The sequence below is a fragment of the Morus notabilis genome, unplaced genomic scaffold (assembly GCF_000414095.1).
Source record: "Morus notabilis unplaced genomic scaffold, ASM41409v2 Scaffold518, whole genome shotgun sequence".
In the NCBI taxonomy this organism is placed as follows: Eukaryota; Viridiplantae; Streptophyta; class Magnoliopsida; order Rosales; family Moraceae; genus Morus; species Morus notabilis.
The window spans coordinates 170,521-192,383 of NW_010366577.1; the positions used below are offsets into that span (position 1 = coordinate 170,521).

A 21,863-nucleotide genomic window follows, 5' to 3' on the forward strand; every position below is an offset into this window, starting at 1 on the left:
TTTTGCTAACTCATAGTTAGGTCATAATCGATGCTCTACTCAGTTACGTGTTCAATGAGGAAAAAAAATCAAAAAGCTTGCCTTCACATTTCAAACAATCCATGTCAAGAACAATGATCGACATCGCCTATCGCCTCATTAATGACTCTTCATGACAGAAGAATTTAAATTCATAAATGGCGGCTTCCATGGTCCCTACTATATATTACTTTTCTCTGAGGGTTCAATATATTATATGAGACTTTTTCTGATGTATTCTCTTTTTTAGAAATACTAGTGTTTTCTGCTTATCAGTCATCGAATATGTATCACTTTTTCAATCTAATTTGAATTTTTACCAAATTTAATACAGATTCGAAGGTTGATAAGCATGTAACACTCACCAGAGAAAGTCCCGAGAAAGAAATGTTGTTTAATTAAAGAAATCTTGAAAAATGATACTTCAGATGGAGATGAGAAAACAAAAAAGAGAACAAAGAATAGACACATGGGACTTTCTCCGGTGTTCCCTCCTTTTTAAGAACATCGGTGTTTTCTGCTTTTCAGTTGTCAAATATGTATCCGAATCTGTCTGTTCTACAAACTTTTTATTTTGGTGTGATTTTGATTAAATTTAACGGCTGAAAAAGCAGAGAACATCGGTGTTCCTAAAAAGGAGGGAATACTGGATAAACTCCCTAGAAACATTTAGAAATAAAGAGAGAGAGAGATAAAATAAAAAATAACAGATGAGAAAAAGAGTCCAATTTGGAAAAACCAACGTTCAGCCCCACCTGCTCCACCTGGAGACAAATTTTTCATGGAAGATAGTCTCCCCTTTCATGAAAATTGAATTTTGGTTTTATTGACTATCATCCCCGAGAAAGACTAGTCCTCCTATATATTTTATATCTTCCATGAATTATAATTGTCTCTAGGTGGGACTGAACGTTGGTAGAAAGATTTTTTAGCACATTTAATTTACTGCTATTTATTTGAAATAATTTTAAAAATCTGCTATTTACTTTAATTATTTACTGAAAATTTACTATTTACTTCATTCTCCCTTTTTCTAATCACACAAAATTTAGCTATTTAATTTTTTTTACTATACAAAATTCACTTTTGATGTCAAATTTACACAAAACTCATTGTGTCTAAGTACACAAAACTCGTTGTGTCTAAAGGAAAATGATTTTCTGATAGAGAAATCCCAATACTATTAAATTTGATTTTAATTTTTTTCAACATTTGAGAGAAATTTATTAACTTTTTTTTAAAAGTTTTTTTTGGTTGATTCTTGACAAATTTGTTGTTAAAATCAAATATTGCTCAATTGATTTTATGTATGACCAAAAAACAAAAACAAAAAACAAAAACAAAAAAAACTTTTTGCGTGTAGCTGATTTTATTTAAATCTAACATTAAAGATGAATATTGCATAATTAAAAAAAAAATACTAGATTATCTAATTAGAAAAACGTAAAGAATAATCTCAATATCTTTTAAAAACATAAATTATATTCTTATATTTTGATTAAATGAGCCTAAGTAAACTAAAAGCATCTACAAGCATCTATTTAAGTCCACTTCACATAATATACACTGTCAGTCAACCATTTCAGAAAATTAACACTAAATCGCTAGCCAACAGAAATGAGTTCCTCAGCTCTACTTGTATTCGTCCTTCCAATTTTCATACACCTTCTCACCACTCCAAACCTTGCCCAGCTTCAAGACTGCACCGGAAGCGCTGAGTTCTGCTGGAACTGTTCCGGCAGTGGCAACTACAGCAGAAATAGCACCTACAAAAAAAACCTACAGAAACTCTTACTCTCCATCTCCTCATCCATCCCCGACCAGGCCGATTACTCGTTTTACAATGCTTCCTTGGGGCAAGACCCCGACAAAGTCAATGCGATCGGTCTGTGCAGAGGAGGCCTTGAGTTAAACGATTGCCAAAAATGCTTAAACGAGACTAGTTACATGCTGTTGGAGAGTTGTCCTAATCGGAAGGAGGCAATCTTGTGGGGAGAGCGTTGTATGGTCCGGTACTCTAGCAACTCCATATTTTCCATCAGAAAGGACGAGCCCATTAAGTTGTTGTCGAGCCCGAATGAAGCGGCGGATGCAGAAAAGTTTAAGGAAGCGTTAAAGCCTCTGCTTGACGACCTCATCACTAAGGCTGCATCCGCTGTTCAAAAGTATGCGAAAGGCAGCGCAAAGGTGTCAAACTCGGAACCAATATACGCACTTGTCCAGTGCACTCCCGATTTGAGCCAGAAGGAATGCAACGATTGCCTACAAGACTCGAGCTTAAAGATTCCAGAATGTTGTGATGGAAAGAATGGCGGGAGAATTCTCAAACCCAGCTGCAATCTAAGGTATGAATCAAGCAGATTTTACGACTCTAACGGCCCTCAACAAAACGGGTTATGCACGCAGGCGGCAGAGTTCTGTTGGTACTGTTATAACGTTAGCAACGACACCAGTATTGCTACCTTTGAGAAAAATCTCAGAAATGCTCTCTCCTCTTTCTCTTCTAATGCTAGTAACCGAACAGATTACGGGTTTTACAATTCTTCTTCGGGAGAAAACTCCAACATAGTTAATGCAATCGCGCTATGTAGAGGAGATCTTTCACCAGAAATTTGTCGGAGTTGCGTTTACAACTCTAGCGAAAGGCTATTGGGGCGTTGCCAGAACCGAAGGGAGGCGATCCTATGGGACGAGCTTTGTATGGTACGGTTTTCCAACAAATCTATATTCTCTTTGAGGCAAGATGACCCGAGGATGTATGTGCCGAGCCCAAATGCTGCGTGGGATCCAAATCTGTTCAGGATTACCCTTAAACCATTGTTGGATAACTTGATAAGTAAAGCTGCATCTGGCGATTCACTAAAGAAGTATGCATCAGGCGAATCTACCATTCCGGGATACGAAACAATTTACGCGACAACGCAGTGCACTCCTGATTTGGACACGCAACAGTGTAACGGTTGCCTACAAGAGGCAAGCTTGTTCATTCCACAGCAATTTTCTGGAAAGCAAGGGGCAAGGATTCTTAAACCAAGTTGTAATTTGAGGTACGAAGTGTCACAATTCTTTGTGCCTACTGCCGATGCCCCAATGACGTCTCCTAAGTCCTCTAAAGGTATATGGTATATCCGTGCTTTGTTTAACTTTTTTGAATAAGCAAACATTTGTTGCTTCATGCTTTATATAAATACCTCAGCACAAATATATATATATATATATATATTTGAATTAGCTTTCTATATCATGATTTTACTTATTTTATCTGAGAAACTGAAGGTGTGTTCTTTTCACAACTCAAATTGCAACTCAAACTTTTTAATTTGAGAAAAAATACTGTAGCAAAAATGTTAAATTTTTGTGAGAGAAAATACTGTAGCAGAAAAGAGTGCATTTTGATTGAGTTGTGAAAAGAACAAGAATGTTTTGTCAATTCTGAACTGAAAAGTAAACTCTTTGTCTGCATGGTAAAATTGCAATAATGATTTTTTTTTTTCATTTAGTCATGTTTGGTAGCTTATATTGTATTGTATTGTATTATTATAATAAGATATGGAGTTTGATATCGTGACATATTGTATAAAGGGTCAAAATGTATATTTTTAAAATTTTAGAGTTAAAATATAATTTTTTTAAAATGAGTCAAAGTGTAATTTTTTAAAACTTTAGGGTCAAATTTTAATTTTCAAAATATTTAGGGGTCAAAATATATTTATTCAAAAAATTTGAGATCAAGATGTAATTTTCTTAAAATTGAGGGTAAAAATATAATTTTAAAAATAATTATAAGTTCCGGCATGATCCATGTTAGCCTAACACCGACCCGCAGTCGTACTCAATCTTGACATTGAACATGGATCCGCTATAAAATAAATAATACAATACACTAAAAATAAATCGTATTCTCTATAATAGGACATAAACTATATTATTTTACCATCTGTGTTAGTTTATAAATATAATGGTCACACTAATCATTGTATTAATATATTACTATACAATACAGTGCTCTAATCCGGTTAAAAAAAATTAAATTTTAAAGGTTATAGTGACAATATGGATATTTTTAGTCTCCACAAAAATGAAAAAATCCACTTTCTTGTTTTCGGTTTATATCTTTTTTTTTTTTTAAGGAAAAAAAAAAAGATCTGTGAGAGGACATTTCTTTGGTGAAAGGTTGAGATTGTATTCCGTTTCATAAGTTCTAGTTGTGTGACTTTTATATATTTATTTTATTTTTTCAAAACAAGAAACGTTGTTAATGTACACACTTGAGTTTTGCAGGAAAGAGTAAGACAACACATACTCTTGTTGCAGCTGTTATTCCTACAGTTATCGTGTTGATACTTATCATCAGCACATACATTTTTCTAAAGATAAGGAAGCCACTAAGTAGAAAACCCGGAAGTAAGTTATTTTCGCTTAATTTGTTGCTGCAACCATTCACTTCCAAGATTTAGCTTCCTATTTCGGCACTTTATCCTGTAATGATTTTTGTTTTGTTTTTCTTTTTTTTCTTTCAAATGAAGAGATCAAAAAACAATTTCATGCACATTAGAGGAAACTAGCAGATCCCAACTTATCTTTTAGCATGACATAAATGTGTTATAAAATGAAAAATACTTCCAGAGTGAGGGTAAAAGTTTGTCACGTCTATAATTGAAATTTTGTTAAAAAATCTACCGTCAAAGGAAATTCTAAAAGATCTTCTTGAAAAGGGAAAAAACTATGCTAATCTAGCTTTCAGAAGGCATTATCTCATGCATACCATTGAATAACCAACGTCTTCTTTCGAAGCTTCCGACGAAATTAGCTGGGCGGAATCTTTGCAGTATGACTTCGAAACCATAAGAGAGGCAACAGACAACTTCTCCGACGACAACAAGCTTGGACAAGGAGGATTTGGAGTCGTTTACCGGGTAAAGTACAATATTTGTCCAAAATTAAATACAAACGAGCTAGAGAAATTTGCTATATATATATATATATATATACATGCTATGTGTTCACTAATTGCTATAAAAAAAATACATATTTTGAGGATTAATATACATTTTCGTTTCTTATAACTTAATACACGACTTTATATGTAAATATACACGATTTATGCAGAATTATACAACTGTCGTTCCGGTCAGACACTTTCTAAGTGTTTGACCAGAGACCTTACCTATATATACTTGATAGATTCATATTTGGTATACAACTAAGAAATACTAAACTTAAATTTGGGCGCACTAATTTATTGATTAGTACTGACAAGAATATATATACTTGTATGAACTCGCAGATCCAACCAAGCGTGCAGAGTTAAATTGGGATCAACGTTTCAAAATTGTCCATGGCATTGTTCGTGGCCTACTATATCTTCACGAAGATTCTCGTTTAAGAATTATACACCGCGACCTCAAAGCTAGTAATATTTTGTTAGACGAAGAAATGAACCCCAAGATTTCAGACTTTGGAATGGCAAGATTGTTTGTGATTGATCAAACTCAAGGCAATACAAGTCGAATTGTGGGGACCTAGTAAGTACCCTTTTCAAACCAGGGGCTGCATTTTATACGACAAATGTTAGTTTGTACTAAGACATCAATATACAAGTCCTTGATATTTGACCATAAGCAAAAAGCAACTAGTGCAACGAAGAATAATGACATTTTTCTTGCTCGTTAATTCATTAATTTTTGGTGTTACAGTGGATACATGGCACCAGAGTATGCGCTTCACGGAATCTTTTCGGTCAAGTCTGATATTTTTAGCTTTGGAGTGTTACTTTTGGAGCTGGTGAGTGGACAAAAGAATAGTTGTTTTCGGGATATTGAAGATAAAGAAGAAAGCCTTTTAACCTATGTAAGTGCAAATACGATTCCTTTATATTTTTCTTATATATACGCTACAATGTATGGGGGTATAATTACAGCATATCGTGTACATATAGTGTAACACACTCCATCTCAACTAGAGGACACCACAATAAGGCTTTGTCTAGTCAAACTGGTGGACATTACTTCATTCTATTGATTAAAGAAGAGTTTGAAAGAAAACAAATATTTACATATTATAGCATTAGTAGATACATAGAAGTACTATTTACAACAATTTCAATCAAAAACCTCGTGCCTCAAGGAATTTCACCACTATATTTTGGGTCCGCTGGTCCCTCCTGCATCCCTTGCCTACCCAAATACTAAACCATATTTTACACTTCATTTTAAATTGAAACATAGGGGTACAATAGATTTACTTTGACAAATATGTTCATAAAACAATCACCATCATACAAGTCATTCAATCCATTTAGCACAGAAAAGACTTTCAAACACATACTATTGTTTCTTGTGAAGTTTGAAAACAAGATTCTACTTGAATTCCAATAGTTCTTAGGATAGAGTGGAGAGTGGATCCTTCTTGGTAAACTTGATGTGCTATAAACCTATCAAATGCACATTATATCCATTTAAGCACAAGAGAACCATTTTGACAATCACACATGTACAAATTTGCAAAGATCCTCTTGATATATAAATTTTAAAAAAAAAAAAAAACATAAACTTCAATACACAAACTCATTGGTCATGAAAATATGTATAGTAAAAATAGACATGACAAAGAAGCATCCTGCAAAATTTCACTTTATTTGAGGTCCATTTGAGTAGGTTTAAAAATAAGCCAATTCCGCCATCTGTCAGGAAAAAGTCCAGCAGCAGACCTGATTTGGTATTCGTCTTTCAGCCTTTTCCCATGAAAGTTTCACCACAGCAAGTTCAAAGTGTCTAGTTTCAATACCCAAAATTTCAGCTTTAAACAAGTACTCTAAGAGATATTCCGCTCGCAATCAGACGTGTTCAGACAACCAAAACAGAATTTTCAGCCAAGCATTTCACCAAACAAATTGCATACACCTCACTAAAACACATTTGAACAGAGAAAAAATGAACCAAAACTCCTCCAAATCATGTCTTAAATCAGATCAAAGCAAGAGAAACACACACTCAATTCAACAATAACTCACACTAGCCAACTAAAAATATGTCTATCAACAAAGAATTCATCTCTAACCAGCGCATAAACAAAAAGCCCATGAAAACCTCATCAAAAAGCAAGAAAAACCACAATTATAATATTTTGGGCATTACATATAAGGCTGGTTGTTGTTGTGGTCTTCTGGCTTTCGGCCTTTAGGTGGATATGCTATCCTTATATATATATATATATTTTTTTATCATTTTTCTTATTTCGATAATACTGGAGTGGTAGGATCTAGATACCAATTTAGTTGAGATGTTTTTCTACATCTGATGCTAGTTATCTTGTCTCATTATTTATTTATTAAAAATAAAACCCGGCCTGCTAATTCTTCACATTTTTAAAAACATTTCAGGCCTGGAAAATTTGGAAGGAAGGGACAGCTTCAAAAGTTATAGATCCCACCATTTCAGTCGGTTCGCGAGCTGAAATAATGAGATGCATACATATTGGATTGTTGTGTGTTCAAGAAAATGCCGCGGATAGACCCACCATGAATTCAATCGTTCTCATGCTTAATAGCCACTCTGTAACTCTCGCAGTACCCTCAAGACCGGCATTTTTTATGCATAGTGACATTGGACCAGACAATATGTTAGTAGCGTCTGATGGGAAATCGGGAGTAATGACAATATCAGATCGTGATTCCCAGAATGAGGTTTCAGTTTCAGAACTCTACCCTCGCTAGCTTGAGGATCAGTACTTAGTTACAACTCGGCTCGATCCATTAAGCATTTTTAGCAGTGGTTTTAATGAAACAATGTTTCAGGTTATATGATGTTAAGAGAACCAACATGTCTTAGTGACAATGCCAGAGGAACAATGGTTTTAGTGTTGTTTCTACCAGTCAATCCCTTAATCAAGGTCGTTTACGACTAAATAAAAGCTTTGGATACGCTGGTTGTTTAGTGTAATATTGCTGGACGTTTTGCTTAGCTGTTTAAAGTGGCTGTCGTTTGCCTATTTATAGAGTCGTTTTGCTTATCAGAACGCCTCGTTTTGGTGTGGAAGTCCTAAGAGGATGAGTCTATACTGAACTCTTTCAGATATGGAAAAATAACATTTGAGCTTGTAATACAATTCGTCTGAATTTGTGGTTTATAATGACTTCTCTTTATCTTCACCCTGTGTTTAGAATTCTGCGTCATAAAAGAAATATCATTAATTAAGAGGAATCTATAGATTGGAGTAAAGTAGTCAATGATTATAGTTTTTGGGTTATTTGATGTACAGGATTAGAGAATATTGGATATGATTAAATTTGAATATTGTGTTTAGTGAATTTTTTTTTTTATATAAAAATGGAGAAAATTAGCTCTTATCCAGGTCATGTTCAATTTTTGTGTCTATCGGGTCTGTGCTATGCACCATAGTTTTATTATTTTAATTAAACATGTACACTAATAATAAACAGTTTTAAAAAATGAAAACTTTTCCACCTAAATATACAGACACTGTTGAATTTATTGGGCGGAAGATCACTCGGGCTAATGATATAAATGTTTAAAATTCGTGTTCACTCTAAAAGTTGTCTCTGATTTTATTTTGTTACAAAACTGGCTACTTAATCGCATGTATAATGACACTACTATCCTCATGTTTTTTAGGGGAACTACTATCCCTAATTTTGGTCTCACAAAAATTGCAACTATATGATAATAAAATAACATTAGAAATTTAAAAAGGTAGACAACGTTATGTATCACACGTAAATATGGTTATTATTATAAGATTGTAGCATTAATTATTATAATGTTCACCATCATTATTAGCGAAATCGAACAACCAAACCTCTATGTTAATCAAAAAATTTTCCTTACTGGGGCTTTTCATATTGGTTTTTTCCTACCAAAGTTTTTAATGTAGCACGTCCTTCTAGGGTTTTTTTTTTTCCCCCTGGCTAGAAGATTAGATACTGAACAGTATTGGGAAGATTTCTGGTTCAGAGAGAGAGAGAGAGAGAGAGAGAGAGAGCGGGTAAGGAGAATAGTCCGGCCGACTATCAAAACCGTGTTTCCGGTCAGCCGGCCCCCAAAATACACCCTCACACTCTACGTCGGCCAATCTACACAATGGTGGAGTCCGTGTTAGTATTTTCTTCTCTTTTTTCAGTCGTTGGTGAATCCTCAAAAATTACTAAATAGACATAGCTTAAGCAACAAACACAAAAATTGTCAAGAGTTGCGAATGATTTGAATGTGTGTGCTTAGTCTTTTCTCATTTTGTTCAATGTAAACCGGGTAAGTTTATGCAAACAAGAAGACCAAAGAATCTCAAAAATAAATAAGTCCCATATGTTTGCTTTTCATTCCTCTCTCCACTAATGTCAACTAACACTGTATCAAAGATCAATAGGACTTCATTAAACTTGTAATGTATGGCTAGGGTGAGGGTTAGGATATATATGGAATAAATTTATGGCTCAAGTCACCCTCTAAGCACATTAATCTTCTAAGACCTTTGAAGAGCTCCTTTCACTCACCTAAGTAGACCTCCCCCAAACTTATTTTCAACTTTCTTTATCACAAACTTTATTTTCTTTTTTTTTTTGTTTTTGATTTTGTTGCTTTTGTTTTTTGTATTTTTTTTTTTTTTGAGCTACTACACCCCAAACTTACCTTTCTTTAAGGATGTAGCATTCTTTCTCTTTTTCTCTTTTTTTCTTTTTCTTCATTTTATTTATTTTTTTTTGGCTACTACACCCTCAAACTTTGTTTTCTTTTGTTTTTTTTTTTTTTTTTAATAAGCATTCAACAATAAAGAGAAAATTAACAACATGAACACAAATAAAACGAGACATTCTAAACTCCACTCTTCCTCTCATAACATTAGCATAGCTGATAAATAATTCCTAAGAAGATCAATATGCTTAAAGAGTCTAGGACGGAAAATTGGAAAATTATTTAGAGCCTAAGCTAATATGTGGATAACAAAGAAAATGAAAAAGTTAGGCTCAAGTGGGTATACTAAAGATGCAAATATGTTATGGTAGGCTTGAAAAGCTCAAACGGTCTAAAGATGGACTAAATCATTTTCTTAGCGTAAGTGTAGTCTAGGATTTTGCTTCAAAGAAAATCAAACAAATTTTAAGACTTGTGAGATCAAAAGAATTCACATTCACATAAACCTTCTCTAGATAAACACAACAACTCAAAGATGGTGAAACTAACACAATCAAAATGAAACTAACACAAGAATCAAACACAAACCAAGACAATATTCGCACTTTTCCAAAATCTATACAAACTATCAATCATAATCTCATCATAGGAACGGCCGGGAAAATCACCAAAGAAAGCACAACGAACCTCAAATTATTCAAACATTTTAGTTTTTCTAATATTTTTCTTTTTCAAAACAAATTAAAAACACAGACAAAAGTTTCACCCTCCAAACACAATATGCTTAAGTTCTCTGAATGTGTAAGAAATCAATAAAAATTTAGAGAAAGTTTCAAGAAACTCCCCTAAGTGGTGCTCTGGTTTAATGGCTTGGATCCTTAAAGTCCAAGGAGCTTGTTCTCTTAAAATGACACCAACTCCCCTTGTTTCGCTACTTGGTCCTTTAAAAAAAAACATAACAAAACAAGTAATGAGACTCTAAAACTTGAAAGTTTATTGAAATTCAAACTAAATAAGGAAAAAAGGTTTTAGAAACTTAGGTTGTCTCCCAAGAAGCGCTTGTTTTAAACGTCTTCAGCCGGACGTTTAAAGAAGCACTCATCAAAGAGCAGTTTCCGCCCATAGTAAGTGTCAAAGGACGCTACAAATCGGCCTTGGTTGTGGACACCCTCAAACTTGGCAAAATTTGGACGGATTTGGTTCGTGGAGCCAACATGAGTTGGCTTCGGTGAATTTGCTTAGTAGGCAAAAAGGAGTGATGCTAGTGTAGGTGGAGGAGGTGTTGGCCACATAGGATATGCGTAGATGTAAGCTTCAATATTCGGCGGTGGCAAAACGAGTTGGGCACCATAGACTTTTTCTTGTGATTGTTCATCAATGACCGAGTCTTGTGTCCCCTCCTTACTTATAGAGTCGTCATGAAACAACTCCAAGTATTTCTCACATGGTGTAGGCTTCTCAAGATGACATTCTCGGATGTTTCCGTTTTGAGTATCTATGGTAGAAATGGATGCGTTCAATTCTTTAAATCCCTCTAGCAATTTATCTATCTTCACCATGCTTTGAGCAAAAAGGGTTTCTAGGTCCCCCATTGTCTCTTGAGATTGGGTGTCAAACCATGGCTCCTCAAAGTTCAAATTGTTCTCCCAACCGTGGTTGTTCCTTGAACAATTCATGTTCCAATAATCAAACTCCGCCATGTCTTCCAACATAAAGTAGGCTTCATCGACGGATTGTTGGTTGGTATCATTTCCCTTTCAACCCAACATCTTGTTAGAGCACATAAGCCATTAAGGAAAATCTCTAATTGACACTCTGTAGAAAAATCATGAAATGGAAACCTAATTAGCAAGTCTTTATATCTCCACCAAGCACTAGAAAATGATTCCAAGTCACGTTGAGCAAAATTCAAGAGGATTTGCTGATGGAACATCGTGAAGTACCTCAAACAAGAGAAATAAAACAAACAATCAAAAAAAAAAAAGAAAGCAAAATAAAAGCAAATAAAAAGTTCAAATTAATCTTAGAGCTAATTGGTATTGATATTAACTAAAAATGAAACAAAACAATCCCTAACAATGGCGCCAAAAACTTGTTGCATGGGATCTGCAGGTGCATAGAATCGTAACAAGTAATAAAGAGTGAGTAAAGTAACGTTCCCACAAAGATTGTGTTCAATTTGCGTTAATTACCGACATTGGATCAACTCTAAGATTATTCAAATGACCGAATAATTAAAATAAAAATAACAAAACTAAATCTAACAAAATAAACTAAGAAATGGAAATAAAATCTCTAAAACCGCAATTTCACCCATAGTTTAAAAAGGAGAGTGCTTCGAACGTCTCAAGGCGCGCCTTGAACTGAGGGATCCTCAAAAGTGGAAAGTAAAAGACAATCCTGACTAGTAAGAAACAATAACGCAAAATCTCCCATTTAAGATAAAAAGAAAACACACACACACATGTTAAAAACTTAAAACAAACCCTAGCAACCCTAGCAAAAGCTGAAACGTGAAGGGCTGCCTCTTCTCCGTCTTCGACTATAGCAACCAGCAGCAACTTCAGCAATTCTGGCAATCACTAAAACTTATATTGATATTTCTTGATGTAGGGAGTAGGAAGAAAACCTTGAGGCTTACGCCTCGCCTCAATTAGACAAAACGCCTCAGCTTCCGTTTCCGCCTTTTAAAACCTTGTTTCACCCAATTAATGTCATTCGAATTGATTTTACTCTCTAAACGATTAAGTTTAATCAATTGAATTGTTGGTCAAGTGCACAAACCTCTCTACTAGCCTCTTCCCATAAACTAATAGATATATCCATACTAATCACAGTCCTATATTCCCATGAAGCATGACCTAGCATAAATTCATTAAGCCAAGGCACTCACTATCACCACATATGTAATGTAGATATATTCCTATTCTATACTTACATATGCTATCCTATTATTAGGCAAAAATTTAGAATCCCTCTTCCAAGTTCATCGAAATTCCTACGATCTCCTAATTGTTGGCCAAGTAATTAGGAGCATTAAGTTCTTAATAAGATGGGCAATACCAATTAATCAACTAAAAATCACATAAGCGAAATCAACAAAAATCCATTAGTAGGGTTAGATTGCAATTCTAGAGAAAAAGAAATTACTTCATAACTAAAATAAAATATCACAATCCCAAAGAAATTAAATGACACTGAAGCACAAAATTAAAGAGATTAAGGAATAGAAAAACATGTAGTTGAAAATCCCAATCTTCAGGCTCTTCTTCTCCCATCCTCCTTGAAATTGCTCCTAATCCTAAAACTAAAATTAAAAATAAAATCCTAAAACCTTAAACAAAAAATGTCCTAAAACCTTAAACTAATAATGTAATGTTACATCTTTTTTCTTTCTTTTTCCTCATTTCTCTCCTCTTTCTTCCTTTGTTTTTCTCCTCTCTGGTTCCGCTAATGAGCTGGTGGGAATGTCCTCAGCTAAAATCAACACAAAAAGCCTTTTATTTCACGCAGATGGGAGAGAAGAAAGAGGCCAAACCCCAAAAGGCTTCTGATGCGGCGGGCCTGGTAGGGAGAAAGTGGGTACAAGCCACGTGGAAGTGGTGAGATGCTGCAGCTTTGTTGCTCAAACGTGCCGAGAGGAGAGTGTACAACACTCGCGATCTAAACCGCTAATGGAAGAAATCTGACGGTTACAAGAGCGATCTTCTTCACTTTTTCACTCGCGAGAATGGGCTTTGTTTGGTGCTGACTCAAAATTCGAGTTCGAGCCCTTTCTCTTTGCATTTTTGATCCATTTTGGTCCGGCGAACTTTTGATTTATAAATTTAAAGTTATTATTAAGAATTATTTTTAATTTACGTAAATTTTTGTGTAAAAAATATTATAATAAATCACGGTAATTAAATGCACTATTAATATTTTACTCCTTTTCACCTAATTAAATTACACAAATGAAAAAAATAATTATTTTGAAGAAAAAACTAGTAAAATAAATCAAAATTGCACCAAAGTAAAATCAATTAGAACGAAATCAGCTAAAATTTAACTATTGAAATTGCACAAAATTAAACTTAAATGAGATAAAATCTTAAGAACTTAGCCAATTTAAATGCATAAAAATTAGTAAAATAACTCTATTTTTATAGAGTTATTAGTGGAATAAAGGTAGTCATTCTGCGACTATTGGTGTTTTTTTTCCTCACAAATTGTTAGATCTGTGTGAGATTTGGTTGTTTTTGTTAATTTTTATTGTGTTCCCCCACCAAGCTCTAACGTTGTGTGGGTTTTGTGTTGTTTTTTATCTTATGTTTACTTTTCGTCAGATGATCTTGTGTTTCGGTGAGCTTGATCTGGAAGAATATTAGCTTTTAGAGATCAGTCATTACAGAGAGTTTGCTACAACCCCCTCAGGAGAGCCAACCGTGCAAGGAGAATTAAACGAGCAGAGAGAAGTGCTCCAAATTGTGTCCATCATCGGATCTTAGATCCTTGTACTAGGATGCCAACGGATCTATCGATTTGATTTGTTGCATCAAATTTTTTGTATTGAGTTCTTTGTAAACTTCATACTTTGTTGATTAATGAAATGATGTTTTGCATTTAAAAAAAGAAAAAAAAGAGATTAGATCCCTTTTCTTCTGAGACTGTTTCTTGAGTTTTTATGTATCAGATTTTGGACATTGTAAGACCATCTACAATGTAAATGCTAATACTAATTATATATTTAGCATAAAAAATATGATATGTTATGATATTTTCATTGTATATTTAGCTTAAAAAAGATGATATGTTATGTTATGTTATTTTCATTTTTGTTCTAATGCATAATACTATTTGAAATGCTAAATTTATTTTTTCTCATAACCATTGAGCTTTAAAAGTTGTAGAAGTAAACTTTTATTTTAAAATAATTAGAAAAGGTAAGAGTTGCAATGATTACATGAAAGTAAACATTTCAACCAATAACAATTAAATGTTATGTTTTTTCATCTATGATATACTTTGTGAGAAATTTGTCACAAAATATAGTATATAAAAAATTTAACACAATAAATAATATTACATTTGAAAATATTTTTTACACTCAAATATTAAATTTATAATTAATCCATTAATTACAACTTGCATTAGAGATGCCCTAAGCCTTCCAGCCGTTTACTTTTGGATTTTTGTAAGTTATTTTTCTTATATTTAATAGAATTAAAATGGTGAGCTTGATATAGATCGTTTGTTAGCGTCCTACCAACATAATTAGAAAGGCCGACCTTTCATTAGTACTAGTTACTATCTCTTAATCAATATTTACAAAAAAAAAAAAAAAAAAAAAAAAAAAAAAAAAAAAAAGTAATATTTGTAAATTTCCCCCCTTTTTTTAAAGTTCGAAGATACCAAGTGGTGCCTTACCAAGTTTCGGAAGCAAAGTAATATTTGGAATGCCACACATTCTTTTTTTTTTTTTTTTTCAAAAGTCCTTTTTATAGATAAAAAAAAAAGTCGTACGCAGTTGTATTATTTTAATTTTTCTTAAATTCAGAAGGCTGCCTTGAAAAATTCAGACATGCAGCATGTCAAATTGTCGACAATATCAGACGAAAACAATGAAAGTAAGCAATGTATATATATTCAAGTCCTAACAATTATTGGACATGGATAGAGCAAGCATTAATTACGATCAGAAGATCAACACCCTTTTTACATGGCTGCTTTGATTGTCCTTATATAATCAGCATGTTTATTGCCCACAATCGGAATCATAAATCGGATTCTACATGTTTAAAGTGGGTTAGATTCAGGATAGAAATTTAGAGTCTTAATTAATTGTTTATTTAGGGATCTCTTTCATTGTATCCAATGCTAAAATATAAGAAATAATTAAAAAAAAAAAGTCTAAACCAACCAACTAATCTAAATATTAATGACCAGTTTTCCTATCCAACTTTCTCAAATTGATAGCTTACCAGCTTACCTAACCGGTCATGATTATAAAGTTCACACCTGCATTTTCCGTTAATGCCAAAAATTAGCCATGTTCACTTCGCTGATTCGAGTTTAAAATTCGAGTTTTTCTACAGTAAAAAACTCTCACAAACAATCACATCTAACTTTTTTGTTACAGTAAAAAGCTCTCACATAAAATTATATCTCAACTCGAATTCTAAACTCGAATCAGTGAAGTGAACGGGTCAACGTACAAATCCACTGAATCAAACAGAACTGTCCTGCACAGTAAGACACTCTATTACTGTTATATTGTTATCGTTATCAATATTATTATTTAATTCAAAAGTAGAAGATATTAGAATTTAAAATTATTGGGGACTTCTTAATTGAATTGGCCCCACCATCTCAATAATATTGTTTTTCGCAAAACTTTATAACGCTATTAAATAGAGGTTAAATTAAGAGTTAAAACTTTGAAAATGGCTCTAACGAGTAAATTACAAAATAAAAATCATCAGACTAGCTAGAAAAAGACATCCAAGACGAAAAATTAGACAAACTATCCATCGAGTTTATCTTTATTAGTATAGGCAATACCTTTGCCTTTGAAGCTGAATTGATGGTTGTTATTGTAGTACAAAGCTTGTTGGATCATTGGCGCTCTTTTTTCTTTTGAACAATGCATTTTGTTGTCTCTCACAATTGTCATGATGGTAATCGGGTGGCTGATTAGTCACCAGCTAAAACGGTTCATATAGAAGATGCGGTAATGGACTTCTTCTAACTTGTGCATCTCTTATAGCTCCAGATGTATCTAGTTATAGACATAGACGTGTCAAATAGTAAATGTAGAGAGCTATTTTTCTTATCTTGTTTTTCCTTATTGTGTTTTTATCTGAAAGGTTATAATGAGACTTTTTTAAGCATAAAGGTAGTTATTTTGCCGGAAATAGTAGAAAATAAGCCAATATAAAAAGCTCAAAAAAGTATATAGGCCAATTTTTAGTTATAGAAATTAATAGACCATAACTTGTGACAAGTTATGGTTCATAACCAAATAAGTTATGGACAAACTTGTCAAGTTATGGTTCATAGCCAGACAAGTTATGGATAAAAACTGTAAATTATGGACAATAACTTGTCAAGTTATGTTTCATAACCAGACAAGTTATGGACAAAAACAATAATTTAGCCTATTTATTAACTTATGTAAACTATTAACTTATTAATTTTAATTCATCTCAAGTCTTGACCTATTTCTTTCTTTCTCTCTTATTTTGCTTGTTAATTTAGGCCCTTTGTCAGGTTGACTCTTGTATTTTTTTTATTATTATTTTCTTTCTTCTTCTTCTACATTATTAATAAAATTGAGTAGAGATTTTAATACACGATTCGTAAATTAGGAGGTAGCAACCTAGTTGAGACATGTCTCGACTTCTTTTGATATCAATTAATTATACTCTTTTGTCATTGATTATAAAATACGATGGAAAGGGTAAATCCAAGAAGATTGCTACATTGCATTTACATATTCCTTTTTTTTTTCCTTGATGCTATGGACGACCATAGAATCAAGTGATCTTAAACCGTAGTACAAACATCATGGAACTATTATATTGAAATAATACAAGTTTACAAAATTCCAACAAGTTACAAATAAAACCGAACTGTAAAATAAACTGGTCATGTGATTCTAAAACCTCATGATGACAAGAATTATGTAAACATATTCTTTGTAAGTAAACCATATAAATTCACTTTAAGTTACTTTTTTTTTCAAAGTTTAGCTTTAGAACCCTCTTGTATGATGCTAATCTCATATTTATTAGAAGTATCCTTTACATATGGCTCCTATCTTGGAACTTTTTCCTCAGGATTTAGCCTCTATAACTTTAACTGATTAGTTCATAATAAACATAAGAGTTCACTTTATACACATTAAAATAGTACTCTTCATAAAACTTTTAAAAAACATGATTACAATATAACTTATATAATCATAATATCACAAAACGTTACATAAAATTGAAACACGCTTTTAAATCATATTAATGTTCAAGTAATGCAGTGGAAAGTGTACTTTACATAAGAAACTTATTAGGTAGAATACTCCCTATTTTCGTTTCTAAATTTTTCCTTTCTTTCCCTTTCTCTCTTTTCTTTTGTTTTGCCGGAGGATATGTGGTGAGACATTTCTTTTTGATCGCTACTTTATATAAAAATCATTCCGAGGTTATTAATTACTTTCCCACAAATGTGTGACACTTGAAAGATGGTCACTAGATATCTATGTAGCCGTGTTTACTATGTCACGTGTTAAAAATCATTCCGTAATGATTATTTGTAAAAAGCTTCTAAAGTATCATAGTAGCAAATTGATAATTAGTGAAAGTATTTGACACAACATGCTTAGTAAGTTCCTCACTATCCTTTACCATTAAGGTCCCATTTAAGATCACCTTAAGTAAAATATTTGCACGAAGAGAGTTACCCAAAATCACTCTTTAAATCCCCTTAATATTCAGTAGAACTTAAAAATAATAAAACTCTAAACATTTGCTTAAAAAGACGGTAAAAATCCACAATCATGAAGAATAAATTTACAAAGAGAAAATCGCACATCACGTAACTCTTTATATATTCTCTAATCTCTCTCTAATCAACCCTAATACGGCTTTTGTTTGTAAAGTAAAACTAATAAACCGAGACAATTGTTCAGTCCCTAAATTGCCCATATAAAATTTAAGTTTCAGGGGGCGGGACGGGAGTTTTCTGCCTCCCTTCCAACCCCAACAACAATCCACCACACAATGGTTAATCCATATATTGTTTCTACGTTAAAGCAATAATTAGATTTATACTTAGTCGTTTGAACGCAGTTATAACCGCCAAGTCTATGACTTGCAATATTTCGCGCTTCCACAAATGCGTGCGGAAATATTTTGTAACCAATATTTTTCAGAAAAAGAAAAAGAAAGGAAGAAAATGGTAAGCTAGATCCAACCAATTAGAGTGACCAATATTTTTCTCTCTGATATATCACCAAACATAAGTAACTATGCCGGTTTCCCAGATAACTAGATGGAATACCATGACCAAGTCGTCTTCAACACTGCTTTTCTTCATTTTGTCTGAGCAAGCAAGGTAATTATACCACTAACAGCACCTACCAGACCAACCTCTACACCCTCCTCTCTTCCTTCACCTCCAACCGTGACTTCAACCGCCGGGTTTTACGCTTCATCCCGTGGCGAAAACCCTGACAAAGTCTACGCCACTGGACTCTGCAGAGGATATGTTGAGGCAGATGTTTGCCGCGGCTGCCTCGACGACTCTGCGCGCCTTCTCCCTCAGCTTTGTCCTAATCACAAGGAGGCCATCGGATGGTACGAAAAATGCACATTCCGCTTCTCCGACCGCAACTTGTCAGGCACCGTGGAGACAGATCCTTTTCTTGATGTGAAAAACGACCAGAATGTCTTGTTGAACTTGGATGGGTTCAACCAAAAACTCATGGCCTTATTTGAGAATTTGAGAAGTCGGTTCTTCTCTTAAGTACGCGGTGGGAAACACGACTGTTCCGAATTACCTTGAAATAGTTTATGCGCTCGTACAGTGCACGCCAGATTTGTCAGGCCAAGATTGCGATAATTGTGCAACTGCGGCTCTTGGAAAGCTTGAGAAATGTTGTTATGGGAGTCTCGGCGTGTATGTTGCTTTGCTAGCTGTATGATTAACGATGCCCTCGATCGTTTACATGACCTAGCTGCTGAGACACCTACCGATCAACCGCCACCGCCGACCGATAGCATAAGAGCCGGGAAAGGTTTTTATTTTTTTATTTTTTTTCTTGGCAAGAAGTCTGGCTAGAAACAGAGTTTCTTCAAACGTTGAGACTAGTTTCAAAAGTCAACTCTTTACACGACATTGGAAATTTCTTTTTCTTATGTTTTTCGTTTTTTTTTTCCCTTTCTTTTTTCAGGGAAAAAGAAAGCTACATCACCAAGTGCGGCCATTGTAGTTGTGCCGTCTGTTTGTGCCTTTCTGGTACTACTAATTAGCATCTGCCTTTATTCAAGAATGAGAATGAGGAAAAAGAAACGCGAAAGTAAGTTGAGATTGTTGTTATAAATCCAATACGAACATTTCTTGTGATAAATTGATACAACATCGTAAAATTATTTAACAACTGGACTGTCGGTTCGTTTCTCCTGTGAAGCGAAGGAAGAAATTGACATCGACGCAGAATGCTTGCAATTCGACTTTGGCATGATTAGCTATGCAACAAATGATTTTTCTGATGAAAACAAGCTCGGACAGGGAGGATTTGGTGCGGTTTATAAGGTAATGAAAACGCCATTTTAAAAAAAAAATGATATTATTTATATAACACGTACTTAGTGAAGAATCTATGCCATATTTTTCAGGGTAGGTTTTCCAATGGAAAAGACATTGCAGTGAAGAGGCTGATAATGGATTCTGACCATCCTGGACAAGGAGATCTAGAATTTAAGAACGAGGTCCCATTGGTTGCAAGGCTTGGACACCGGAATTAGTCAACCTCATAGGTGTTTGCTTGGAGAAAAATGAAAGATTACTTGTCTATGAGTTTGTGCAAAACTCAAGTCTTGATCGCTTTATATTTGGTATGTGGGCATTTTATCACCTTAGGAATAGTAGTCTTTAGAATTTGCTCTTAATATGATTTGAGCACTGCAAAATATATCTCTATTAACTGAATTAATCATTGTATCTGTTTAAGAATGTAGATCCAATTGAGCGTGAAAATTTAAATTGGGACGGACGCTTCAAGATCATAATAGGCATTGCTCGAGGGCTCCTCTACCTTCATGAAGAATCCCATCTCAAAATTGTTCACCGTGATCTCAAAGCTGGTAACATCTTGTTGGATGCAGAAATGAATCCAAAAATTGCTGATTTTGGCACAGCAAGACTATCTTGCTTGTGATCAAAGTAACGAAAGAACAAGGCGAATTGTTGGGACCTTGTGAGTAACTAACGTCACTAAAAGATCAAATTTTCCTACAAAGTTATACGTATATGTGTGTATTTTCTTACTTGAAAAGTGAAACTCTCCTTCCATATTTTCTTGTGAATTTGTTGACATACAGTGGATATATGGCTCCGGAATATGCTAGACATGGACAATTTTCAATTAAGTCTGATGTCTTTAGTTTCAGCGTTTTGGTTATGGAGATTGTGTGTGGATAAAAAGTCAAAAATTTTCGTGAAGGAGAGAATGTAGAGAGTCTCCTAACTTATGTAAGCACTATAATCTTGGCAATTATGTATGGATTTGATAACTTATGCACTTGTAAAACATATTATTGTAACAATGAAATTTATCTATAATATTTTCTAACTCTCTGCATGATTGTGATCATGGCAGGCATGGAAATGTTGGAATGAGGGTAAAGCTATGAAACTTACAGATCCCACAATGAGGGAAGCTTCAAGAAATGAAATAATAAGATGCATCCAAATTGGGCTGTTATGCGTGCAAGAAAAAGTAGCGGATAGACCAAATGTGGGCTCAGTTGTTCTGATGCTAAGTACCAACTCTCTTGTCCTCCGACCACTTTCACGACCAGCGTATTTTCTGAGGTTCAGTAAAAACTCGAATCAGCGAACTAAAGACTATAAATTTTTTTTTTACTATTCTCCCCTTCGATTTGTTATAAACGAGGCAAGAGTGGCCATATATATATATATATATATATATCCCTGGATGAGTACACCTTTAATACGCGAGCACGCTCCATATGTCAGGTGAAGTTAATTTCGTGAAATGTGTAACCTTTGTAGCTAAATTGTTGTTGAATGTATCAGTAAAGAGTGAATATATGGTTGCAAGCGCCTAAAAATAACTCAGGTGGACAAAAATTTAGCTGGTATTAGTGCCAGTTATTAGTCAATGTAAAATAGTAGGTATTACTAGACAACAGTACGCTTCCTAGTTGTGGTGGCTCTTTTAACTTAAACGGGGTATTATGCACTTAAAATATCTTATTATACAATTGATGAAGTAAATAGATGCTAATATTTTCTGAATGAAACTATAATACTGGTCTACATGTATAAATTTCTCATATATTTCCATCTTTTTTACTACCAAGAAAGAAAAACATTAAGAAGACTAAAACGAGAGTTGCCTACTGATAGCAAATCTATGTGCATGCCTAGTTAAGAAATCAGAGAGTGCAAAACACGAAAAAATGTTAATAACAAAGTAGA

The 21,863-nt window shown here is 33.9% G+C and overlaps 1 protein-coding gene across 1 annotated transcript; it reads left to right on the forward strand.

Annotated features, from left to right (window-relative positions):
• Positions 1-1,607: 1,607 nt before the first annotated feature.
• LOC21409689 (cysteine-rich receptor-like protein kinase 27) lies at positions 1,608-20,840 on the forward strand. Its single transcript, XM_024173821.1, is given in 8 exon segments — positions 1,608-3,133; positions 4,300-4,422; positions 4,813-4,934; positions 20,036-20,159; positions 20,162-20,254; positions 20,378-20,565; positions 20,567-20,616; positions 20,741-20,840. Coding segments are annotated over 8 exon segments (2,298 nt in total). The 5' UTR covers positions 1,608-1,635.
• Positions 20,841-21,863: the final 1,023 nt, after the last annotated feature.